Source organism: Podarcis cretensis, assembly GCF_951804945.1.
Source record: "Podarcis cretensis genome assembly, chromosome: 4".
NCBI classification, from domain to species: Eukaryota; Metazoa; Chordata; class Lepidosauria; order Squamata; family Lacertidae; genus Podarcis; species Podarcis cretensis.
Window position 1 is genome coordinate 41,400,530 of NC_137173.1, and position 27,568 is coordinate 41,428,097.

The 27,568-nt window shown below is 40.0% G+C and overlaps 1 protein-coding gene across 4 annotated transcripts in view; it reads left to right on the plus strand.

Moving 5' to 3' along the window:
* The window catches only part of EPHA6 (EPH receptor A6), a 347,761-nt gene extending 327,611 nt beyond the window's left edge, over positions 1-20,150 (plus strand). For all 4 annotated transcript variants that reach the window (XM_079974767.1, XM_079974768.1, XM_079974769.1 and 1 more), the window contains 4 exons: positions 13,458-13,607; positions 17,210-17,403; positions 18,504-18,653; positions 19,533-20,150. In XM_079974767.1, coding sequence (XP_079830893.1) covers positions 13,458-13,607; positions 17,210-17,403; positions 18,504-18,653; positions 19,533-19,647 — 609 coding nt within the window. In that variant the 3' untranslated portion in view covers positions 19,648-20,150. The remainder of the gene's footprint in view (positions 1-13,457; positions 13,608-17,209; positions 17,404-18,503; positions 18,654-19,532) is intronic.
* The last annotated feature ends 7,418 nt before the right edge of the window (positions 20,151-27,568 follow it).

Consider the following 27,568-nt stretch of genomic DNA (forward strand, 5'->3'; position numbering starts at 1 on the left):
TGAGAGCAAGTTGGCCTGGGAGAGTGTTCCAAGCACGCTCTCCCCACTTCTGACATTGTTCTGCTTGTTTAGCCCTCGTAAGCGACTGTAGGTGTTCAGTACTGCTGAATGTCATCTGAATGTCAAATGCAAAAACCTTTGATCAGTTTGCCAGCATCGGTTTTGTAATTTTTTCATCCAAGTGGGTATTTTTTATTATTAGTATTAGTATTGTTCATACTATTAGCAAACATTTAGAATAGCAACACAGTATTAGGCATATAAAATAGAACTGAAATTATTTATGTGCAGTAGGAATACAATATAAATAACTTTGTCAGAAAACAATACTCATTGGAGAGGCAGTTTGATGGAGCAGAAAGAATAGCTGCTGTGAGACAGTAAACTATAGTAGTTAGCACCAAACAGGTGAATCTGTGGTGATTCAGGAAAGGGGAGAAGGAAAAAGAGAAGGTTTTTCTGGTGTATGTGCTGGCATCAAAGAAGGCACAGTCAGTGGGTAGTGGCAAGGCAGGGAACAAAGAAGGTGAGTAGCAAGAGAGCTTCTATAGAGGGGAAAGAAAGAAAAGAACAAACACTATGTGTAGAACAACATATTTTCCCCGCAGTCTGCTACTGTTGTTCGCACAAAGTAGGGGCACATTTATTGAGCTCCACGTCTTGGATTTTATAGATCGGAACCAATATGTCTCATTTAAGAGGTAGAAAAGCCCTTTGCAGGTGTTCATATTTTGTGCACAGTGGGTGGCTGGTGTCCAAATCATGTCAGGCTGCTGATATTCATGCACTGGACTCAACATTTGCATATGGATTCTGTGCAGTTAGAAGCCAAAGAACATAAGCCAAAACCTATATGATCCACATCTTATCTTTGTGGTATATACCAGATGTGCTTTACACATGTAGGAAGATGTGCAGATATCAAGCTGAGTGCACTATGGGGACAGTAGGGGCAGCAAGAACCCTATTTCATCAATGACGCATACAGATTGAACATCTGCACAGATTCTGTCAGAAGCAACTGGTTATATGTGATTGTTCAGGATCCCAGTCATATGCTGCCCTGCTCTCTTTCTGACTAGCATCCCTCTATGTTCATTCACTTCTTCGATTGCCTTGTTAATGAGAGAGCCCGTGATCCACTGCTAGAACTTTGTAACGTTAGCATGTTAGGGGTCCTGATTTCAATTCTTGGCATCTCCAGTTAAAACGGCTCTCAGATAGCAGGGCTGGTAAGACTGTGGAGGGCTACTGCCAGTCTGGGCAGACAATCCTGGACCAACAGGTCATCGCTCTGAATCAATACAAGATCACATCCTAATTTTCTTTGCTAATCCATACAGAATCTGAATTCGAGTGTGTCACATTTCAGAGCCTGCTACTTCATAATGGAAGGTTTCCCCATTCTTACCCCCTTCAACAAACTGAATCAAATTATGAATCCAAATTATCTGAGGTATATGAATGTATGAATGCCATACAAACAGGGGACAGTCCACTGTAAAGTAAGCTACATGGCCACCGTAGAAGATTAAAAATGCCATTTGGAGAAAATAAATTCAGCTATTCAAAGAGCTTTTGGAAACTTTTGTTTTGTAATTAGCAATAGTTATGGAAGATACTATTTAGAAATAGCTATTGACACAAAAGATTGTGTTCTTTACAGCGTGGAGGCAGGGAGGAATAATTATAACAGTGTCCTCTGTAATGTTTCATTTAATTGAAGGGGCCTTTTGAAAACAATACAAAAACAGAATTTTTCTCCCAGACTCAAGGTTTCTCGTGGTACATTTGGTATGAATGCTATGAATGTCAATAAGGAAGCTTCAACCCATAGCTCTTTAACAGTCCATAGATAAAAAATCCAGTGTCTACTATTTTTTGTACTGTAGTTACAGCCAGCCAGAGCATCCTTCTGTTTCGGAAAGTGCCCAGAAATAGCACATCCTGTTAAAAGCCTTGAATTATTTATGATATAAGAGGTCTTCAAAAGTGCAAGACTGCAAAATTGCCATTTGATTTTCCTTTGCAATGCTGTGTTTGTTTACATTGACCCCCATTTTTAAGAGGTGCTAAAACAACTGGGATATTGGCCAAGGTGTTTTCTTTTCTTTTCATTTTTGTGCTTCACAATTTTGGAATACCTAAAGCCAGGGGGGAGGTTCAGATATTTCCACATGAACCTGCACACACGCATGCAATCAGTAATTGTGAGGATCTGGGCCATGTATCTTTGCTTCCTTTGTTTCAGACAGTAAAGATGTGTGGTCTTATTTTTGTCGATAAGAACCCATTGACCACCACATTAGTTTCTTTAAAAGAAAAGGGGGGAAGGTTACCTATTTCTATCTCATTATGAAGGCAACTTTTAAAGAAAATTAAAACCCAAAATAAATCAATTCATACCTAGTCAAAGCAGTGTTGTTTTCCCCCAAAATCACAGTTACTGTTAACAACATCACCCGCGTAGATGCACAGATGTGAAAACTATACATGATGTACCTTGCCTAATGTAGCACATGCTGTGCTGTTCAGTTCAAAAGCAGAGGTACTGACAGAAACGATGCAAGGAGAGTCAAACAGTTCAGCGCCTGCTGTTCACTTGGTGCATGAAACATCAAGCAGCCTTGAGATCCTAGAGAAGTTTACCCACTGACTATGAAAAAGGACAACATTTTAATCACAAAACCTTATCCCATGCCCTCTATAATTCGAGTAATCAGTCCTCTTCCTCACAGAGAGCCAATATAATTTATTGTAAACACAACAAATAATTAAAGGTAAAGGTACCCCTGCCCGTACGGGCCAGTCTTGACAGACTCTGGGGTTGTGCTCCCATCTCACTTAAGAGGCCAGGGGCCAGCGCTGTCCGGAGACACTTCCGGGTCACGTGGCCAGCGTGACATCGCTGCTCTGGCGAGCCAGAGCCGCACACGGAAACGCCGTTTACCTTCCCGCTGGTAAGCGGTCCCTATTTATCTACTTGCACCCGGAGGTGCTTTCGAACTGCTAGGTTGGCAGGCGCTGGGACCGAGCAGCGGGAGCGCACCCCGCCGCAGGGATTCGAACTGCCGACCTTTCGATTGGCAAGCCCTAGGCGCTGAGGCTTTAACCCACAGCGCCACCTGCATCCCTTACACAATTCTAAAAAGTCAACAGAGAGGCAGATTTTATGGCAATTTTTTACATATAGTCCTCCATTTCTAAGCAACTTGGGTATTGTGTGGAAATGCTTGGATAACTGATGGGAATAGGTTTTAGTGCTACATCTTCATATCTGTGAAGAGAGCTGGGATAGCACAGGAGAATGTGTGTTGGGATTGACCCCAGAAGACTTGAATTTGAAATTCTTCTCTGCCATACTTGTTGGCAAGCCACTGTATTTAGCATCAGTCCCCAGGAAATGTTAATGTTACCACGGGGATGAAATGAAGCTGTACAGCATAAGAAGTGCAAAACACTTTGTACATTAAGACAGTGAGCTTTGCAAGCCCAGCTGATCTTCTGAATACTTTCCACCACCTTCCAAAAACAACCCCTTGCACTGCCCAAAAATTGCTGTCATAGCTTGGTGCTACTCTGGGGGTAGCATTTTATATAGCACATGGGGCTGCTGTCCTGAGGTGTGGGGAATAAAAAAATGAATCCACTGCACCTAAAAATGCACCTAAAAATCCTTAAAATGCTGTAGAAGTTGTAATAAAAAACAAGCTTGTATTCCCATGCATCTCACTCGACATTAATCAGCCTTTTCATACTTCATTCTAGAATTGCCTTTACTAGGCAACAGTAGTTCATTTTAATTTACTTGACAGTGAAACCACAGCCTACCAATCACCAAGTTCTCTTATTTGACAACCAGATCGGAAGTTCTATCTTTGTGTGAGCAGGTGAGAATTCCTAAAGAGCTAAACATTCCCTTTGCCTTACCTTCTCTTTATTATCTACATGAATGTGTATGCCATATGCAGGCACTGCAAAAGTAGGGCTCTATTCACCTAGTGGGAAACCTCCAACCTGAGGGCCTAATTTGGCCTATCAGGCTTCCCACACTGTGACATCAGGTACAGGACAGGTAAACCTGATAGGCCAAATTGAAAAGGAAGGTTCAGGAGTCACTCTTAAGTACTCTCCTTTCCAGCCACTGGTAGAGTTTAATGCTTTGTGAATTTGAGACCTTTTTCTGTCAGCCTGCAGTAACTGAAAGAAGTGTCAGATTGCAAAAGCACCAATTCTGAGGAGGAAAGGAAGAAATGGGGGGGAGCCATTTAGAATGGGCTACTAATTCTTTCTCCCATTCAATAATAATAACTTTACTATTTATACCCCACACGTCTTACTGGGTTGCTCTAGTCACTCTGGGCGGCTTCCAACATATATAAATAACATTAAAAAAAATTAAACATAAAAAAACTTCCCTTGAGACGGCTCGGGCCAGATAACTCCATACCCTCCAACATTTCTCCAATGAAAATACGGTCGTCCTAAGGAAAAGCAGGACATTCTAGGATCAAATTAGAAACTGGGATGGCTTCTCTAAATCAGGGATGGCCCTGAAAAAAGGGACATTTGGAGTGTCTGCTTTTTAATATATCCAATGCATTTTCAGAGATCACTGAACTGAGGAGAAACAGGGAACATATGCTTCTTTTACAGTACACAGAAGAGACTTCCCGCAGAAACTGCGCTTGGACTATTAGGCAGAATGTTCCTGTAATCCCAGCACTAGCAATTGCTTGTACCCCAGGACAACAGTCAAACTAATTTGGATGCAATTTAGCCAGATGGACACACTTTATTTACATGAGATTTGAATGCTAGGAGCAGTATTTCTTAGTAAACATCTATTGTGATTGGTTTCTTCCTGTGAACCTGTACCTAAAATGAAGTGCTTAAGGTGATCTAGCTGAGTGTTCAATTAACATGCAAAACTAAGAAATAACCCTACTAGACAATTTGGGGACTGTTTCAGATTGAAAGGGAAACTATGTATAATTATTACCGTATTTTTCGCCCCACAGGGCGCACCGGCCCATAGGATGCACCTAGGTTTTTTTTTGGGGGGGGGGAATAAAGAAAAAAAATTATTTCCCCCCCAGGTGTGGGGCTGGGCCTGAGCTTCCCCCGACCCCAGCCCCCAGAACAGGCTGCTATCCGCAAGCCATGGGAGAGCTGCGCAACTTCACGCAGCTCTCCCACGGCTAGCGGAAAGCTGCGCGAAGCCGGAAGCCTGGGCGTGCTGAGCTCAGCGCGCCCCAAGCTTCTGGGTGCAGGCAAGCTCTCCGCTAGCTGTGGGAGAGCTGTGGGACTTCGCACAGCTCTCCCACAGCTACGGACAGCTTCCCAAAGCCTGGAGAGCGAGAGGGGTCGGTGCGCACCAACCCCCCTTGCTCTCCAGGCTTCAGCAAAAGCCTGCATTCGCCCCATAGGACGCACACACATTTCCCCTTCATTTTTGGAGGGGAAGAAGTGTGTCCTATAGGGCAAAAAATATGGTACATGTTTTTACAGTGGTACCTCGGGTTAAGAACTTAATTCATTCCAGAGGTCTGTTCTTAACCTGAAACTGTTCTTAACCTGAGGTACTACTTTAGCTAATGGGGCCTCCCGCTGCCACCACACGATTTCTGTTCTCATCCTGAAGCAAAGTTCTTAACCCAAGGTACTATTTCTGGGTTAGTGGAGTCTGTAACCTGAAGCGTCTGTAACCTGAAGCGTCTGTAACCGAGGTACCACTGTATTCTAAAATTTTCATAGGGTGCTTTAATTTTATGTGAATGTGTTTAAGGAACGTACACTTAATTCCTGAATGCAAATTCTTTAGATATTAAGGTTACTATAGCAACCTTAAGAATTTCAATATTTTAATCTGTTTATTCTGATATATTTTTATCTCATCTTTTGTATGATCCATGGAACTCACAACAGCATTTTGAAAACAAAGGGCTGGATCTAGAGGTCACGCCTGCTGGGTAGAGCATTCCCTGAGTGGGAGGTAGCATTCGGTGCTGCAGGGAATCAGCAAACGTTTCCCACCACCCACCCTGCCAGCAGGATCTGTTCACGGGATAAAAAGCCTTTTCACCCACAGGTGGCTAAGTCTGAATCTAATCCCAAATCCAAACCAGTCTGGAAGGTAATAGAGGGTCCAGGCTCTGAAGGGTTTAAATGTTTAGGTCTGACACCTTGCACTCGATCCAAAAGCTAATAAGCAGCCAGTGCAGCCACTAAATGATCAACAATGCGCATCCCACATGTGTTGGACTGGAACCTGGAGATCAGGGTTAAAATCCCCACTTGGGCATGAAACTCACTAGGTGAACTTGGGCCAGGCACTCTTTCTTAGCCCAGCCTACCTCATTGGGATGTTGTGAGGATATAGTGAGGAGGGAAACATGTAGATGACCATATCATAGACCAGGGCTGTTTTTTCAGCTGGACCTCAGTTCCGGCACCTCAGGTGGGAACCATTGCCATTCTCTTATAGAACAAGGGAGATGTTCGTGGTGAGTTCCAGTACCTCTTTTTCTATAAAAATAGCACTGACATAGACCATAATCATTTGTCCATCCGGACCAGTACTGCCTGACAAAAAAACTCTCTAAGGTTTCCAGCAGGGGTCATTCCTGTTATCAGGTTCTTTTTAACTCGAGATGTCATTGACCTTGGGGCCTTCTGTAGGCAAAGCATATCTTCAGCCACTGAGCTGTGTATTATGGCAGTGGTTTTCAACCAGTGTGCCATGGCACCCTGGGGTGGCTTGAATGATGGTCAGGGGTGCCACAGGCCTCTGTCCTTTTTTCCTTCCCTCTGTCTTCTGATGCCTTCTTAAATCTCTGCCTCCCAAAGGCTCGCAAAGCTGTTTGTTGCAACAGCCCTGGCTACAAGCTCAGCAGGTGAATGGTGCCTCTGCGGCTGGTCAGAAGGTGCTGGCTGTCAGGAGCTGAGGTGGCCTTGGAGTAAACAAGCAAGCAGGCGAGGGACCCCAGCCAGCCAGTCCACCAGCCCTTGGTGTTGGGAATGGACAGACAAGTCCCAGGTCCCTGTGAGGCAGTGTAAGGAGGCTCCTCTCTTTGGGGCAGCGGGGGCAGCTCAGAGACCAGGGGCTGCAGCAGCTGCTGCCCGGAGGATGCCCAAGGAGAGGGGAGAGGGGAGGAGGCTGAAGGAACACTCCACAAGGGAGGATATTCAAAAAAGAGTGAGAGGCTGCCAGCTTATCAGGCAAGTGGTGACATAACTGGGCTCCTGAGCCCCACAGGGGTGCTGCAAAAGGAATGTAGTTGGTCAAGGGAGTCAAGGACTCAAAAAGGTTGAAAATCTCTGTATTATGGTATTAATTATGCCTCTCAACGCCATTTGCTGGGAATCACAGGTGAGGAAAGTGCTATTGTGCTCATGTCCAGCTTGTAGGCTTCCCATAAGTATGTGGTTAGCCTCTGTGACAGGGGGCCGTGAGTGCTTTGGCACCCACAATAATATATCTGTGGGGCTGGGCCCCCACAAAGTCAGTGGACAAAGTTTAAGCCCTTCAATGCAGGCACCCACAATCTTCAGTGTGAGGTGGCACCTATGCTCTGTGTGAACAGGAGGCATGGTTAGATGGGCCATTAGCCTGATCCTGCAAGCTCATCTTAGGTTCTTATGCTCTTTTCCCATGAGCAAGAGACAGATGCCTTTGGAGAAACAGCCTTGCAGTATTCATGCTTAGCAGATATTATGGGGATACAAAATCAGGCACACAAGCCTCTGAAATCCAGCAAGCTCTCTTAGCAGTGCAAAAAAAATTCCCTGTGCATTCCTAGCAGCTACTAAATCATATATTTTTGTAATACCCCTCCTACCACCCACAAAAAAATTCCATATGTTCTATGCATTACAGTACATTCTGTATGGCTGAGGACAGATATATTTTAAGGGCTTCTTACTACAGCCACCTGCCTTATCTGTGCTAGTCCCATTCACTTGCAGCCTCTAATATGCCTAGAAGGGAAGGCAATTCCTTCACAAAGAAAGGGAAAGGTGGCATATAAATGGCATACAGTCAGAAGCATGACCGTTGCGAAATAAAATCATTTTTTCTTTATTATTATTTTTTTAATCTTTGTAATAGTAAATTATTTAATTGAATAGATAAAAAGAAAGAGAAATAACCAGGGCTAAAGCACATATCAAAAAAGAAAAGAAAGCATTACATAGGTCTGTTTATCTCTGTTCTCATGCTAAGTACTATTTCAGTTTTACTTTTCTGATGAGAATGTTCCACAATACATTGTTAAAGTAGCACCTAATAGGTTATAGAATATAAACAGAAACATCTCATGAGCAAGATATGCTGATGACATACTAATGTGTCATTGTCATCGTTATCATCACCCCAGATGATAATGATTTAATATGATGTATGGTCAGGGACTGATGACCTGATGATATATTGTTCAAAGAATTATACATGTATATAAAACTGGAAAGAGACTTGGCTGATTTATAGGATGAAAGGTCCCTTGATTCTATATCTAGGGTATGCTTATATATTACACAGTCCCAAGGTGCTGGAAAATGTTTTAGAGGCCTGTCCAGTACTGTAGCAAGTTGCATTGTATGAACTGGATTCTAAGATGCTGTAAATCAGACCAATCTCTACAGACCTCTGCAGCACACATTAATTTAGCAGCAGCCAACATAACTGAATACAACAGTATTCATTAAAAAAAGATAAAAGAGCACAGATAAAGAGTTACCCTGAAAGTATCTCCCATTCAAATACCTGAAACTGATACAGTTCTACAGTATTATTTAATCCCAATTTTGTCCACATTTCCATGCCAAAGTTTTCATGATATGAGTAGGTAGCCGTGTTGGTCTGATGCAGTCGAAATAAAAAAAAAAATTGTCCCTTAGCACCTTAGAGACCAACTGTTCTGGGTACAGTGGTACCTCTGGATGTGAACGTGATCTATTCCAGAGCCCCGTTCGCATCCTGAAGCGAACGTAAGATGTGACTGCGCGTCTGCGTGGGTCACGTTTCGCTGCTTCTGCACATGCACGTGACGTCATTTTGAGCGTCTGTGCATGCGTGAGCGGTGAAACCTGGAAGTAACACGCTCCATTACTTCCGGGTCACCACAGAGCGCAACCCGAAAATATTTAAGCTGAAGCGTATTCATCCCAAGGTATGACTGTATAAGCTTAGTTGGTCTCTAAGGTGCTACTGGACATTTTTTTCCCCATGATATGGTCACTCTATGATTAAACAATTTGCCAGTGATATTTTTCAGTGAACTGCAGTATTTGCCCCTTTGTATATAGAAAGCATCAATGTTTGTGGCTCAATGAACTAGAAGTAAGATAAATTTATATACGTCTCTAGCTATGTTGATGTGCCATACAGAATAGAGACATGAAACTCTTTTGAGGCTTTGGTATGATCTGCCATTCCATCATCTTAGACAGTTCACCGATCTAAACAATTAACTCTAAGAGGCAGTTAGCAATTATAAGCATCTGGGATGAGTGCTAATCTCCTTTAGGGGACTGAAACTGATTTTTCCAGGCTGAGTCTGATAGAGTGTGCAGAAGGAACAGGAAAGTGGTAGATCTGGATGTTGAAGGTGAATCTGGCACCGTCTGTGGATGGTGCAAAAACCAAGAATAAGGATAGTTTTCACCGGCTTCCTAGACTTAGTATTGCTCTGTCCCATTCACAATCTGTTGACTGAGGGAAGAACATCCTGCTAGGCTGCCTGTGGTTTACAGTTCTATTCCTATTACTGATTCTCACTGGCTCAGGATTTTCTTAGGTAGACCAAAGTTGTAGTAATGGCCTGAGACACTTCGCTTTTATCATTGGCCTGCCCTTTGTGTGACAACTCTGAAAAATGGCTAAGGACCACAATACCTCAAGGACCACCTCTCCCCATATAAACCGACCTGGACTCTGCGACCATCATCTGAGGCCTTTCTTTGTGTGCCCCCTCCACGAGAGGTCTGGAGAGTTGCAACACGAGAATGGGCCTTTTCGGCAGTAGCTCCCCATTTGTGGAATGCTCTCCCCAGGGGGGTTCATTTGGTGCCTTCATTATACATCTTTAGGCACCAGGTGAAAATGTTCCACTTCAATCAGTCCTTTGGGTGATTAATATTCTATGACCTTTTAGTTTTAACTATCTAGTGTGTGCTTTTTCCCCTGTATTTTTATCTTGGGAACTGCCCTGAGATCTTCGGATGAAGGGCGGCGTATAAATTTAATTAATAGTAATAATAGTGGACTATGTGGCAGTGCTGCTAACCATCTCTCAGAAGTCGCAACTCGTAAGGCTTGATATGGTAATATTGCATTTCATTTTCATTTTTTTCCTCCACCTTTCTCAACATATTTAAATTTTAATATAATATTGAGAAAGATGGAGGGGGAAATGAAAATGAAATGCAAGATAAGGCACAACAGAATGGTTCCCCGTCTGTTTCCCAGAACTGCAGACCTGAGAGCAGCCTATATTCTTGCTGCTCTACATCTCCCCATCATATATCAATCACTTACCTTTGATACTATTGCCATTTGCTTCATGCTTGCTACATTTGTGCTACAGTCCTGACAGCTCGCATAGTCTGTTGACATGTAATGGCCATTAGAATCGCTGAGCATGTTCACTGATTGTCCAGTATCTCCCGAGACAGATGGATCCCAACCCAACACAGTTCAGTGATATTAGTAGGTGTTGTAGCAGAAAAGCTAGTAGCAGTTGGTAGGGCGGCGTTGATCACCTGGCTTCACCAACATGGAGATCGCCACTGGTAACCAAGAAGGAGAGGGGTGAGGCAGCGGGGAGGCTGCTGTGCTGTAGGAGCATCAGATGCCTGGTGAGTGATGTCACCCCATCCTGCCACCTCCTACTGGCCATAGCTGTTAGCCGCTGGGTAGCTGCAGATATGGGCACATGTGCAACAGTGGAGCATGGTCTCAGCCTTCCTATTTCACATGTGATAATGCTGCAGGTTAGAGAGCTACAATTTGGGTTTATAGAGAGCTGGACTATGAGAACCAGGAAAACTTTGATTTCAGTCATATGGGTCCTGCTGAAACAATATGCTGCTCTGCTTGAGTGATCTGGCACTCCACTTACTCATTAGATAAGGAGTTTGTGGCAGCACATAGTGGCATCTTGTCTCTGAGCTGCAATCAAGAATAATTCAGGAGGCAGCAGATGAAAACAGACTACATCATAAGCATTTGAATAGTACCATTACTGCTGTGTTATAACAGGAAAGCAAAATTAGCATTTCCCCAAGTTCATTATAAATTTAAGAAATGAGGTAAAATGCAGCATGGCTTCAGAAGGCAAAAGGGGAGATGCTTGCTCATATGAAGTTTTACCATATGAGGATAGTGACAGTTTTGATCGATCGACTGTAGAAATTACATGTGGGTAACAATGGATATTTATTTTAATTTGATGATGGAGTACATTATATACAATAGAGTTTAATAAATATTTTTAATATGAGTATTATCAGAAAGAAGATGCCCAGCAGGGCTAGAGTTTTTTATTACTTTGATCGAGTGCTGGAAATATTATTTTAGCTGTGCAGAAGCAAATGCGCCCTTCTATTATTCATGAACAGATCTTATTTAGTTTCAGCCTTTCACTTTTCTATACAAAAAGTGTAAAAGATTTTTTACATTAAAATATACTTTACAAAAGTAATTAAGTAATGAAGTTTCCCATTCCTGTGCATATAAAGACTTACACAAGTAATTCATTGTCTGTATGAATATTAACAATATAATTTCCTTTTGCTATTAGCAGTAACATAAGAGATTGTCTTATGTCAAAATGCTGAGCATGAATAGATGCACCTTTATGAATTTTGTTAATTCTGTTTTGCCGTTCCTTTTTCTGTTTGTTTTCCTAATATACAGGAACATTGGTATGTACTTTATTGAAAATAATCTAGGCAGACATTCTTCAGAATGATCAAGTAGGTTGCTTGCCTTGATTGGAAATGCTACTGCAATTCTGAATTGGAAATTAAGCACACCCTTAAACAGGATCAGAAAAACACATGAAGCAGACATTGATGTAGTTGTAGAAAACGTTTTCACCATCCTTCCAATGCACTTGCATCACTCAGGATGGCTGACAAGAATTAAACATAAAACAATTCCATAAAAGCCATAGAAACAGCAGCAGATTAAAGCATTCTAAAAATGAGGGTCTGCTGCAGAAAAATCATCTGCCTAGCAAGATAAATGCTCACTGGAACAGGAAAGTTGTAACTAGTCAGTGAAAAACAATAAGAGAGTGGGGCAAAGGATTAGAATACTAGGGAGAGCTCTGCTGAATTAGTCCAGTGTCCCATCAGCATCATGGCCTCGCAGTTGCCAACCAGATACCTCCCCTTTAGGCTTTAAAAAAAAATTTTTTTTGTACTTCTGAAAACCTTGGGGTTCCAAAAGTCTTACAATGTCTCTCCCTTGGGCATGGAATGTGCCATGTTGGTGGCATAAGCTGTAATGTACTAGAGATTACTTTGTCAGGTGTGTGTACTCTCCTCCAAGCAGTCTTACTCCACAATAAATCTGCAGGTGCTAACCATGTCTGATCAGAAGTATGTCCCATGGAATTTAATGTAAAGTTACCAGATTTTTTTCAATGAATCCAGGGACACTTCACTGAAATGAGTTGGAATGATAGGATTTTGTCAGGGGACTGATTTTTAAATCTGGGGACTGTCCCTGGGAAGCGGGGACATCTGATAACCTTAATTTAATGTGGTTCTTAATTCCAAATAAGTAGTGTTGAGATTGCAGCTGAAGATGCTACAAGACCCCCTGTTTTTGATGCAGCAGATTAATATAACTCCTTCTTTTTCTAAAGTAACCAAATTTCCATCTTGTAGTACACGCACACACACATATGTATGTGTATACATGTTTTGCATATTTACACACATACACACACACCCCTATGATTTTAAGATGCAAAATATGCCAGTCGTTTCAGGATAAACCTATACTGCACACATCAATTTCAGTAAGATTTCTGCTTATGTGTGCAGAACCACAGCTTGTTTATAACCTACCAAGGGATTTTGGAATATATTAAAAATGAAACCTTAATAATGATAAATGTTAAAGGAAATAATAATTTCCACCCTGTTCACTTGACTTTGTGTGCTTTGTTTCTTCAGTTATTCTCATTATATTTGATGAGCTTTCAGATATAGCTTAGAAGTTATTAAACATGCCACAAGATGTGGTCTGATTAATTATATGAATGTTAAAGAACATAAAATGCTCTAATTGTGATACTATTCAAGCAGTCTCAAATTAGTAAATGAGATTTCAGGGGAAAGCTGGTATTTCTGTCAACGGCCAAATATATATTAGATTATTCATTAAAGAACAGAATGCCTGTTCTCAGAACTATATCTTGATAATTTTTCAATGTGTTTTCCAGGGTGGAAAAATTCCCATAAGATGGACAGCCCCTGAAGCAATAGCCTACAGGAAGTTCTCTTCCGCAAGTGACACGTGGAGTTATGGGATTGTCATGTGGGAAGTAATGTCATATGGAGAGAGGCCATATTGGGAGATGTCTAACCAGGATGTAAGTATTTTCAGGCAAAATTAGTTTATATAAATGTTCTTGAAAGTGGCAATGCTTACTGCATTGATATTGGATTCAGGGCCAGCTCACCCATGTAGCAGGGTGAGACAGCTGCCTCTAGCGACGGATGTGGACCCCCTGGGAGGAGTGGCAGATGCTGCCTCTGCTTCCCCTTCCTCCCTCACCACCACCTTTTCTCATTCTGATGCTGATCTTTACTTTCCCCTTCCATTCCAAGGCTGATCTTCACTCTCCCCTTTGATTTCCAGGCTGAACTTCACTTTCCCCTTTCATTCTGATGCTGATTTTCACTCCCTACCCCATCTCAGCTGGTGGAGGGGGCATTTTGTGTTTCACCTAAGATGCCAAAATATATTGGGCTGGTCCTGATTACATTGAATACATTCTAAGTAAAGCCTTTGGTATGTCTAACTAGGAATAACCCTATTACTGTCAGTGGGGCTATTATTGATTGATTATTGAGCACGCACAACCCTATGTTGGATTGTGGCCATTTTACATGGTTGTGCAGGCATTTGCAGAACTGTCACTCCTAGCAGAATGGAAAATTAGCTCATCTCTGTGAGGAAATAATCAAGGGCCTGGAAACCAAGCCTTATGAGGAATGTTTGAGGGAGTTGGGTATGTTTTGCCTGGAAAACAGGACACTGATGATAACAACAACAACAACAACAACAAAAACAAAAACAAAAACAACTTTATTTATACCCCGCCCATCTGACTGGGTTTCTCCAGCCGCTCTGAGCGGCTTCCAACAAAAGATTAAAAATGCATTAAAACATCAGTCATTAAAAATTTCCCTAAACAGGGCTGCCTTCAGATGTCTTCTAAACGTCAGATAGTTATTTATTTCTTTGACATCTGATGGGAGGGCGTTCCACAGGGCGGGCACCACTGAGAGGAGATATAGCCATCTTCAAATATCTAAAGGGCTGTCGAATGGAAGATGGAGCAAGCTTGTTTTCTCCTGCTCCAGAGTAACAAGAAGTTACAAGAAAGGAGATTCCGACTAAACATCAGGAAGAAATTTCTAACAATAAGAGCTGTTCAACAGTGGAATGGACTCCCTCAGAAGATGGTGCACTCCCCTTCAACAGAGGTTTTTAAGCAGACGTTGGGCAGCCAACTGTCATGGGTGCTTTAGTTGAGATTCCTGCAGGGCAGGGTATTGGACCCTCAGGGTCCCTTCCAACTCTACAATCCTATGATTCTATGAAATGAAAAGGAATCCAGAAGAAAACATATGGCATAATTCTATAACTTAATTTGGTTACATTGTCTTTACTGGTTCTGTCTCCTTTTTGGCCCACAATTTCCTTTGTACAGACTCATACCCACTTTTCCTCTTGTTAAAAGAAATCAATAAAGCAGCTTTATTCATTCTGCACAGATGGTAGATATAAAGCAGGGCTGAGACATAACAGGGACAAATGTAGCCCTCTATATCCAGCCCTCAAAATTCTCCCCAGACTATTACACCCCTCATTAGACCAGATCTATGCTCTTCTCAAATACAGTGGTGCCTCGCAAGACGAAAAGAATCCGTTCCGCAAGTCTCTTCGTCTTGCGGTTTTTTCGTCTTGCGAAGCAAGCCCATTAGCAGCTTAGCGGATTAGCGCTATTAGCGGCTTAGGGGCTTAGCGGATCAGCTGATAAGCGGCTTAGCGGATCAGCTGTTAAGCGGCTTAGCGGATCAGCTGATAAGCGGCTTAGCGGCTTAGAAAAAGGGGGGGAGGGGAAAAACCCCGCAGGAACTCGCAAGACATTTTCGTCTTGCAAAGCAAGCCCATAGGAAATTCGTTTTGCGAAGCACCTCCAAAACGGAAAACCCTTTCATCTAGCGGGTTTTCCGTCTTACGAGGCATTCGTCTTGCGGGGCACCACTGTACTTTTGCCTGGCTGGAATGTGCTCTTCCACATCTTAGCCCAGATGAAGAGGGTTGGGGTTGGGATTGTAGAAACCTCTGACTGTTGAATAGCTGGAATGTAGTATACTGAGCAAATATAAGAGTCTCCTCTGCCACACTCACTTTTACCCCAGACCATGCCTACCACTTCATGATGCCTGTGGAAGCTTGCCTGCAAGGGAATGAGGCCCTCAGGCTGAAAGAGATTCCCCACGCCAATATAGTAGTTGTAGTAGCATTTTTTTATTATTTCTTACCTGGCCCTCAACAGCTGTCCCAGGGCAGGATGTAACAATAGAAAAACACAACATACTGAAATCAGTTAAAACAATTTACAGTCAGAAAGGGTAGGTCCTAAAATATATGTGTATCCTAGGTGGCAAAAGCTAAGGTAAAGAGGAGTTTCTTCAGTGTAGGACAATGTATACAATGAAACATTCCACCCACGAAGTCTGCATATAACACCATAATTAAGCAACTAAAATGAGTGTGATGTTATCTTAAATCCTTGGAATTCATAGGCACATAAATTGAGCATGAATGTTGAATCTCACTATCTTAAAGCAAAGTAATTCTAGCCTAGGTGTCTGAACTTGGATTTTAGATTATATTTAATTCACAGAGACTTGAAAATATAGAGCATAAATTTTACATATTAATACAGTGATTGATTTTTTTAATATTCACTTTATTACTCTGGTATAAGAAATGTTACTTGCTCAAGTAGATAACTATATTATTATTGTATTCACTCAAAGCTGTGGTAGTCTTGATTAATGCATACTTAGGCTGTGTGGCAGATACTAGAGGTGTCCATTAATTGTGGGTGTTGCACAATCTTTCATATCTTATTGGTTAATTAATAAACATTAGCTAGGCTTTTGAACTTCCTGTGGAAATTAGCAAGCTGCTGAACAGACTGAACTGAGAGATTAGGTTTGGGACACTGTAAAATTCAGTGAATGTGTAATATAGAGGAGGTGTGAGTGAGTTCTCCTGTCACAAACCTATTCACTTGAGGGGGTTTGACCACCTCCTTTTATATAGGTTCTTGCAAATTCTGACTATAAATTCTGCTTCTCTGGACTTTACTATGGTATAGGTTTACAAAAGTGTGTGGGATATGGGTAGAGGGGTGTTTTTTCTCCTCTCATAATACTAGAATTCTTCTGTAACATTTTCTTGTGGAAATGCCAGACAGATCTTCCTCAGAAGAACATTCCTCCAGTGGCATAACAGTTGCAGTATCTTAAGAGGCACGAAGTTTGGAATGTTTTGGTCTGCCATCTTGATTCTAAATGCCATCCAATGGTATCCAGACACTGATTAAAACAGGCTCCATGATATCAGGAAGCATCAATTTTTAGAGATGTCCAAATGTGCAGAATCCAATTTTCAAAAAATGATAGTAGATTATTATTATGATTAGCATTCAGAACATCTTATAGGAGGGCTTCTGTCATCACATCTAAAATAGCTTATTAATTACTTCAGCTTATGCATAGGAAAAACCGTGACATTAGGACCTTTTGCAGACCATTTAGCTTCCATGTCTATTCACACCAGAGTGTGGGACACTGGCTACTGGCTCTGTTTTAGTGGCATAGCTTGCATATGGAAATGTCAAGTAATATGAACTTGCCTTGTGTCCCCTATCCCTCTTCTTCTATTTAGGTCATCCTATCCATAGAAGAAGGCTACAGGCTTCCAGCTCCCATGGGCTGCCCAGCTTCTCTCCACCAACTAATGCTTCATTGCTGGCAAAAGGAGAGAAACCACCGGCCAAAGTTCACCGACATTGTCAGCTTCCTAGACAAATTGATACGCAACCCCAGCTCTCTTCATACCCTAGTGGAGGATGTACTTGTGTAAGATGCAGATCAGTGTGCTCTTCCTGTGTGTATTACAGTCCCTAGACAGCACCATGCTATTCACAGAATTTGTCAAAATAAAGTTTTCAGTATAAAAGTTATCAATTTCCCCATTCATGTGTGACATTCTAACTTTTCTTTCTTCATCTTGCCCTAGATCACATGCATAAAGGCCAGTTCAGGTGTTAAACCTCTTTTCCACCTGATGGGTTTAAATTCTTTCCAGGGGTACATTCACATTGGAAACAGTGATGTGGAATGAAGTATCTCCATGAATACAGCTGCATCTACTTGAAAGTGATTTCTGTAATCACAACAGCTGGGGAAAGTGCTGCTGTGATTGAGGAAATTGCCACAAGGAATAGCATTAGGTTAATGCAGATAATTTGGCAGACATGTATGCGGCAAATATCACATTCTAGATCTGTATTTGTTCAGTCCCAAAGAATATCCTTTCTCTTATTTATTACACACACACAGAGACACACACACACACACACACACACGTATATCCACACGATCACACAATGCAAATAATCGAATACTTTAACAAAATACTGAGCAAATAATATCCACAAGTATTTATTTACTTCCAGTCCATTTCACTTTGAAATGTTTTCATCCATAAACCTATTATTTAAATCTGCATTAAAAATTATTTTTAATCTAAAAATATAGAGCTGAAAAAATAGATTGGAACATCTGGGAAGTTCAAAAGGCCAATCTGAATATTTGTTAGGGAGAGCAGGTTGGGTCATATTGGAATTATATGCACGTAGTTGTGTTCAGGGTTCCAAATTGTGGGGGTGGACCACAGTTCTGAATTAATTACATGGATAGAGATTTTATATTGTTCTACTGTTGTATTGTTTGAAAAAGAAAGAAAGAAGCTGAAACTAAAAAGCAACCTTTGTTTCTAAAATTATGGTTGAGAATTGTGAATTGGACTGTGCTCTTAGATTAGTATCTGAACTTTACTGCTTGGCTGATCTAATTCATTTTTTAGAGTAATTTACACATAAGCTGTCAGCAATCCTTATCATGAATTAAATGAAGTACAGTATTTCATTCTTGCCCCTGTGTTTGTGCTCCTGTAGAATGCCAGATTCACCTGGTGAAGTTCCCGAATACCCTTTCTTTGTATCAGTCAGTGATTGGCTGGACTCAATAAAAATGGGCCAATACAAAAATAACTTCATGGCAGCAGGGTATACAACTATGGATCTTGTTTCAAGAATGAGCATTGAGTAAGTAAACTATTTATACTGCTGTAAAGAAGTGCCTTACTGGGGGTGGAAATGGGTTTGATTCCCTCCTGCTCCTTCAAAAAAAGAAACTTCAAACAAACAGACAGACAAAAAACCCACTTGTTCAAAGAAGGCTTCAGGCCCTTGTGGACAGAAGCAGGAAGTTTAACTCAGTGCTATTATTTCTCATCCAGTAGAGCAAAAGTAGTGGAAAGTGCAACTATAGATGCCATTTGGGGCAGTTTTGCCCACTACAAATAAAAAGCCAAGGGCTTCATTACATGTTCATTCTAAACATCTCTTTACACACTTGAAAAATACTCGGAGTCGAGAGTGGATTTCATGATCTTTATTCAGCTCATAGTGGTGAGGAGGAATGGAAGTTCCCCCAGAATGTCTGCTTTATATACATTATTTACATAATGGGCCCCACGTGATTGGCTAATTCTGGGATTCACCTGTAGGCCAATCAGGTTGCGGATTCACTTCCACCTGGAGCTGGATTGGGTGGCTCCTGTGTACCAATCAGACTGCTGCATTCTGGACCCTATTGTTCTAGGACCAATCAGACTGCTGCCTTTTGGATCCTATTCAACTCAGTACATAACAACACTCCTGTCCAATTTTAATTTAAAAGGCATGAAATTGCAGACTTTGTTCACAAATAAATCATTTGCCAGGTCTTAGTTCAGTGGGATTCCTGGCTCTTTTTCATTTCTGTTGGAGATACACCTCTGTTGCTGATCATTTCAGGCATCACACAACATATTGTAATATAGAAAGTCTAAGACTAATAAGCATATGAAACCATTTGAATTCTGTTTTCTGTACTGCAGCTGCGCTGTTTACTGATTCCTAAATATACTTTTTTCCTTACAGTGAAATTAGAAGAATTGGTGTTGTACTTATTGGACACCAGAGACGAATAGTGAGCAGTTTACAGACTTTGCGATTACACATGATGCACATACAGGAGAAAGGATTTCATGTATGAAAGTTCTAGAAGCAACTGTGTTTTGTGCCTCAGCATTTCTAAAATGGAAGATACTCTCAATCCTTCTTTCTGCTCTTCCCAGCTTCAAGAACTGAAACTTCCTATTCATACTATAAACACATAATGTTTATGTTAATACTTCCAACTTGAAATTTTTAATCACATTACATAGTTCCTCCCTCAATAAACTGCCAATAACATCCTGGCCCACTGCAAGACTGTTGCTGCACAACGGTGAATAGCTCAGCATGGATGTATAACTTTGTGTAACAGTAAAGTATTTGGAAAACTTTCATTGACTTCTGTGAAAGTTAAAGCCTTCTAGGCTTGGAGTGGCTACCTTCTTGATGTGTTAGAGTTTGATGATAGTTTTTTTTTTTTCTAAAAAAAAGTAATTGACATTTCTTTTCATGTTTTGTGACCATTAGCTTCCAATATACAATGTGCAATCGAGAAAAAAGAGTTTGACATAAATATTTATTTTATGATAATGGGAAATCCCAGATGTATGGTTTGTGTTGTATTATTTACTTTGTAATAGTTCAATTGCTGGTAGGCTGGTATGGAAGTTGTAAGAATTCTTGGTCAGGATGAACAATGACAACTTACAGTGAATACTTTGTGTGTGTGTGTGACCAGGTTGAATTGGACGATTTGCGAGGATGATAGGCCATCACATGCTTGTGAAGTGATGTGTTTAATTAATTAAATTTAATTTGCTTGAAAATTAGGTACCTTTACCCCACGCTTTGCCAACCTGAGGTCCTCCAGGTTTTTTCTACAACTCTCATCAGTCAGTCTGATTTTTTTTTTTTTGCATATAATTTTTATTAATCAACATCAGCAAATAAAACAAAACAAAATACATTAATTTCACATCGTTTTCATAACTTATTGGACTTTTGGACTTCCCTCAGCTGTTCCGTAAATCATCCATAGTCATAATTTTAATTACACATTTCTCAAATTTATATTGACATTATTTATCTCTTTTTTCCTATTCCCTTTAGACAATATTTCTTGCTTTTTTACAGTGCTTCTTTAAATCCCTTAAGCGTCATCTGTCCTTCACTTAAATATTCCAGATATTCCACAAATTTCCCCCAGTCCTCGATGAACTTTTGGTCTCTTAAGTATCTAATCTTCCCTGTCAATTTATCTAGCTCTGCGTAATCTAACAATTTCATTCTCCACTCTTCCACGGTCGGTATTTCTTGCTGTTTCCATTTCTGGGCCAGTAACACTCTTGCGGCTGTGATTGCATATCGAAAGAATTTGCAGTCTTTCCTTTTTATCTCATTTCCTACTATTCCCAACAAAAAGACTTCTGGCTTCTTTATAAATGTGTATTTTAAGATCTTCTTTAACTCATTGTATATTTTCTCCCAGAAGTCTTTCACTTTCTTACATTCCCACCACATGTGGTAGAAAGTACCCTCTTTATCCCTACATTTCCAACACCTATTGCATGTCTTGTACATTTTTGCCAGTTTTACCGGTGTCATATACCATCTATAGAACATCTTCATCATATTTTCTTTTAACGTCATACAAGCAGTGAATTTTAGACCCTCCTTCCATAGTTTCTCCCAGTCCTCAAATTGTATATTATGACCCACATCCCTGGCCCAGCTAATCATCACCGACTTAACTTCTTCATCTTCCAAATTCCAGTCTAACAACAGCCTATACATTTTAGATAAATTTTTACCATCATTATCTATAACCTCACTTTGAAATTTCGATTCCTTATCTGTAAAACCTCGTTCTTTGCCATCTTTCTTAAACATCTCATTTGTTTGGAAGTAGTGCATCCAATCATATACATGTTCTTTTACCTGCTCATACAGTTTTATTTTCCACTTTCCTCCTTCTTTAAATAACAATTGACCATATGTTATCCATTTACTTCTCATATTAATTCTCCTTACACTCATGACTTCTAGAGGTGATAACCAACGTGGTGTTCTAGGTTCTAATAGGTTTTTATACCTGTCCCATACCTCAATTAAAGGACCCCGGAAGATGTGGTTCTCAAAGCCTTTATGGACTCTCCTTTTCTCATGCCATAAATAGGCATGCCATCCAAATCTATTGTCGAACCCCTCTAAATCCAACAATTCGTTATTCTCTAGTTTAATCCACTCTTTCACCCAGCAAAGACATGATGCCTCATAATACAGTTTCAAATCTGGCAGGGCAAAGCCTCCTCTTTCCTTTATATCTGTTAGCAATTTAAATTGAATTCTCAGCTTTTTGCCCTGCCAGATGTATCTTGAAATCGCTCTTTGCCACTCTTTAAAAATCTTACTCCCCTTAATTATAGGGATAGTCTGGAATAAAAATAATATCTTTGGAAGCACATTCATTTTAATTGTAGAGATCCTTCCCCAGAGTGACAATTTCAGTTTTCCCCACACCTCTAGGTCCTTTTTTATTTCCTTCCAAACTGGTTCATAGTTATTTTTATATAAATCTATATTTTTGGGAGTTATCCATATACCCAGGTATTTCACCTTTTTAACCACCTCTATTTGTGTTTGTTGTTGCATTACTTCTATTTGATCTTGATCCATATTCTTCACAATCATTTTTGTTTTTTTCTTGTTTAGTTTAAAACCTGCCACACTTCCAAACTGTTCCATTTCCTCCAAAACTTCTTTTACCGTACTTGTTGGTTCTTCAATCATTATTACCAAGTCAGTCTGATTTTTATTGTTTGTAGACAATGGCCACTACAATATAAATCATAACAGCTCCCATTAGCCCCAGTGGCTGAGGTGACTTGTAGTCCAAAACTACTGGAGGGCACCAACTTAGCAGAGTCTGTTTTACCCTAGTCTAGAATAACTGATAAGATTAATTATTTGCTACTTTTGCTGTTACTTGTTTTTAAATTGTCTGTATATGCCTCGACTGAACTATCCCAGAAAGGTTGTTTTAAGCAACATGCAATACATGATAGTTGTCAACTATCCTGCATAGTGCAGTTATGCAGGCTTTGTAATTATAAATGTACACTTATGCTGCAAAGCCCCAAGTATTTGCTATATTTGCATAGGAAAATGCTTAACTATAGCAGTTTTATTGTGGCATATTTATTCTTCGATAGGCCGGCATTTTTTTTATTATTAAAAAAAATGTAAAGGGCCATTTTTTCCAAATATAATTACAGGAAAAATGTTAATTTTACTCCCAATACTTTTTCTGTCTTGGGATATTTTCAGTTTTCCCTGCTTTGTCAGGTTTTCCAGTCTGTATGAGTGGAAGAGCATTCAAGTGATGGCATTATTTTCAAATAGTATCATGCTATTGCCCATTAATATCAAGCCCAAGTACTAGGCTGTGCAAGAATGTGACCCAAACTAGGCAGACGAAATAACAGTATCAAGGAATGTCTATTTGAGAGGTAAACCAGGTTGATGAATATGAATTCAAGTAACTAATCAGGTGGTGCTCATTAACTTAGCCATCTTAACTGATACCGTAGATAAGTTAGTCCTTGCAGTTATAAACTTTAATAGCCATACAATAAACGTGAAAGAAAATGCTCTAAAATATCTGTACCTCTACAAAACTTTCATAGATCTACTGGGCTACATCATACAAATTCTGCATGGGATATATGCTGCTGTGTACCAGAAATGAGCACATCTGCATGCTCTGAAAGCCATGCACAATTACACATATGCCACCTGTAGGTACAGCACAATGCATTTATACAGTTATGTGAAGCTACACTATACCTGAATATTTCTGATTTACACTTTAATAATGGATATGGGCAGCACCTAAACTAGGGAGATTTAAGACAAATTGATTACTAGAGTTTCACAATAATTAAAAGCTTACAATTTACAGTCTAAAGGATAGAGATGCTGAAAAGGGCATATTGTGTATGTCAAGCTAGCGTCCATAGGAAGATGAGCCTCAAAGGCTGGTCCTTTTGTCTAGTTTCAGTAAACAGTTCTTTTTGGCTCGCCATGCAATTGTTGTTTTTATTTTAATCTTCGTATAACTGGATTTCAGTGTAATTTGGCTGTAAGACAGACTACTTTTTAACTTTTTAAGAAGTCCTTCTCAAAAAAAAGAAGATAGAAAGAAACACAGGTTTTTGAAAGGTGTGGAATGAAGTCAATGGAATATTTTTATTTTAACTGTACCAGTGCTTTGATCATGTATTTAATGGATGCTAATATTTTCAACCTAATTAAGTTTGAATTTATTCCAACATATTCAAGTTGGCTTCATGCATGCAGGCCCTCCCCTTCAATGTGTCAGGTTTTGGTTGCAGGATTGGATGAAACTTGCTTCGCTTCATGTATTTCAAAATGATTTGGGGAGGGGATGTTTATTTTAATGTTTGGGGGGGGGGTTGCTCTTTATCTTTTAAGGGAAAAGCAGCCATACAAGTTGTACTTTTTTTAAAAGTTCAGCGTCATGTTTAGAAACAAGTCTTTCCTTTGCTGTTTAGCTTTTTCACTTGCCTGCCAAACCTTTGGCACTCAACTTTATGCTCGTTGAATGGGTTTGCCAGCAATCTTTTGAAACCCTGGGACTGTGGACTAGTTTACACAAGCAAGAAGCCATTTTAAAAGCAGCTATAAAGGGTTTCTCACTGCAGTGAGCTACTTGTGTGCAGCTGCTCACCACACAGGCCCACCTTGTCACAGCAATTCTCTTGATGGTTTGTCATAGCATGGTCCACAAAGCAAGCAGCTACACATGGATGGATGGAGCAGTCTCCACACTGCTGACTTTAAAATGGCCATGAAATGACTGCTTGGTGGGAAAGTCTGTTTGGATGTTTGTGAGGTGCCAAAAGGCACAAATCCCTTTGTTTAGTAACATTGCTATAATTATTTGGGTTTTGTTTGTTTGTTTTAAGTAGGTACCTGTGAATACAACAAATGCTCTTAAAATGCACTCCTTTTTTTACAATTTAATCTCAAATATCTATGAACTGGTGCCCCTACCAATTGCATAGTCATTTTCTGTATTCAGCTGGCGTTGCTTGACATTTGAAGGGAACTTGCACAGGTGTGCCTGCAACAATAGCCTGCACATTTTTGCTATGCAAGTTCTGTCTTTGAACATCACAAGAAGCACTTCCATCTGAATGCAGAAGTGGATTTGTGTTTATCTGGGGACACATCTTGAGGCACAGGGTGGAGGGGCCTTACTTTCAAGTAAATGTGTCTAAAGACATATATTTCTATATATAGAGATATGTGAGGGAGTAGCAACTATTTGTTTATCAAATGAGTATCTGCAGTCCCTCAACATTTATTAGAACTGTATGGACAAGCCCTTTCTCAAATGTAATTCTCTGTACCCTTTCATTCGTATGGCTGAAAAGATGCATGTTGCATATTCATCAATCTAGTTACAATCTATGGGCAATTTATTTCCAGGTTTATCACTCTATCAAGATATATATTTTCAATAGAAAGGATGGGGGGAATCACAGTGTAAACATTTATTAAATCTATTTTTATAACAATAAGCATTTAAAGAAAATGAAAAGGAATGAAGTTAGTATTGTTTTAGTAACTTACCTTGGATAAAATTCTCCTTAATTTTGTTGCAATTGATGAATAGTTTTTAGTTTTTGTTTTGTCTTTTGCTTCTCCTCCTGCTCCCTTGGCTAACTGTGTAACCTTTTCCTTCTAAATTTCTCAATCCAGAATGCAAGTTCAAAGTTGCTGTGTTTTGGGAGGGTAATGGGGCATTTCCTAGGTTTGGTCTCTGATGGGAAGCCAGTTTTGTAAGTATAAAATATGATGCAAATTATTTTGAACATTTTCACAAACAAAAATATATGTGGACTTTAAACATGTGTTAAAAACTGTTTCCCTGTTCCACCCAAACTAAGATTTTCCACATATTTAGAATTAAATAGATAAGCCAATATTTTCTGATAAATATAAATTAGTCAGTAACAGGAGGAAAACATACTTCGTTAAAAAATACACTCAAAATAAGTATATGATAGAGGTTTTTTAAAAAATTCAAATAATTTGTGAGTATAAGATACTGCATTTTATCCTTTATGAGGGCTGTAGCATGATGGCATAAAGTATCATCAATGAGTAGCAAGGCTCTTTGCTCTAGCCAAATCCCTCTGTTAGAGTGTGTGCCAGTGTGTAAGAGAAGGCTTCTACATTACAGTCAGTTTTTAAAATATTAATATTTAATATTAAAAATCATTGGATTGGGAAGACAGCATAAATAACAATGTTGGTAAGATATTCTCACATGTTTTGTTCTCCTTTAACTAGGGACTGCATATTTTCTTTCAGTTAAAAACCCTGTGGTACTATTTTAGAGAACTTGACCTAGACCAATTATATATCTGAAGTGCATATATCATTATTATTATTATTATCATTATTAATATCATTATCTAAACGGAGGATTCGCATTTTACCATTTGCTTCTGAACACATTACCAATTTTTTTTGTAAACAGGGGACAATGTCCTTCCCAGTTGGGCTTAATAGTGTCCCCTTCTCTCTGAGCACACACGTAGACATCATGGAAGGCCTATGAAAAATAGGGGATGGGTATATTTTCCATCCAGCCTCCCTTTTGTTCAGTCAAACTTGGGTAACTTGAGCACCAAAGGAATATTTCCATGGCTGAGCACCGGACCTGCATAGGAGCGTTGAAATACAAAGGCCAAAATCCTGTGTCTCATCAGCACATTTATTTCACTTGGTTTAAGTCTGTGTTGGGTTAAACCCAGGCTTCCTCAACCTCGGCCCTCCAGATGTTTTTGGCCTACAACTCCCATGATCCCTAGCTAGCAGGACCAGTGGTCAGGGATAATGGGAATTGTAGTCTCAAAACATCTGGAGGGCCGAGGTTGAGGAAGCCTGGGTTAAACCTGTGTTCAGGGAAGGTCTGTAGCACAGAAACCTAGCTGAGGTAGCTTAAGCATTGGTTTCATTTTGTCGAAATTCAATCAGCATCTTATTTATGCAAAGTGTGGCAGAATTGGTCAGCTCTGACTCCCACCAAAGAACTGCATGGCCACCCCATCCTGACTACAAAGAAAGATGTGTTCAAAGTTAATGCAAGCTTCTGTTTTATCTTGACAGGGCTGTCATTTGCACCTATTCCCAGGATTATTTCTCCCATCTTCCATAGCATTGTTTTGTACAGTACACATGAATTCAGATCCAAAAAGGGTGCCCTGTGTGTGAAAACCTTGCTGGATCAGGGTGAATGGATTTAGGCATCCATTGTTTAATTTTCAAAGAAAGAATAGCTGGTTTGTGTCTTTTAAGGCAATGATCCAAAATGCTTATTCTTCAGCAGCTCTTAAATATTCCTGTGTATTTCAGTTATACTTCAGAATGAAGAGTTTGAAGAATGAAGCTTACGTCTTAAAGATTACATGCTATGTTTTGATCACTACAGGCATCCTGCCTTATCTTAAAATGCAACCTCAAGACTTTTTGCTTTTAATGAGAACTAACCTCATATGCTGGACTGGCACATATTGGATCTTCCCATTTGCAGGTTCTGAAGGGCACTAACTATATTAAAAGAGTATCAAAACTGAATTCCTTTTACAGTAATTTCACTTGATAAGTTTAAACAAGTGCTACCCAAATGTTATTCAATCATCACTATTAAGAGCTGCTAAATATTTTTCTAGTGTTCTCAGATGTTGTCTGATAGGAACCTTCCCTTTCCCCTTCACAAAAGACATACAATATATTCCATATTATAAAATATGGAAAAGTAAGTTATATTAAATGTTGCTATTGTATTCCAAGAAACAGATCAGTAATGTTGTCATGCCTTTAAATAAATTACATTAAACACTAGGGAAATTTTAAATCATGTTTTAATATTAAAAACAGTTCATGTGAACAATCTCCCCCTCCCAATGTGCACCATATCTGAGCCT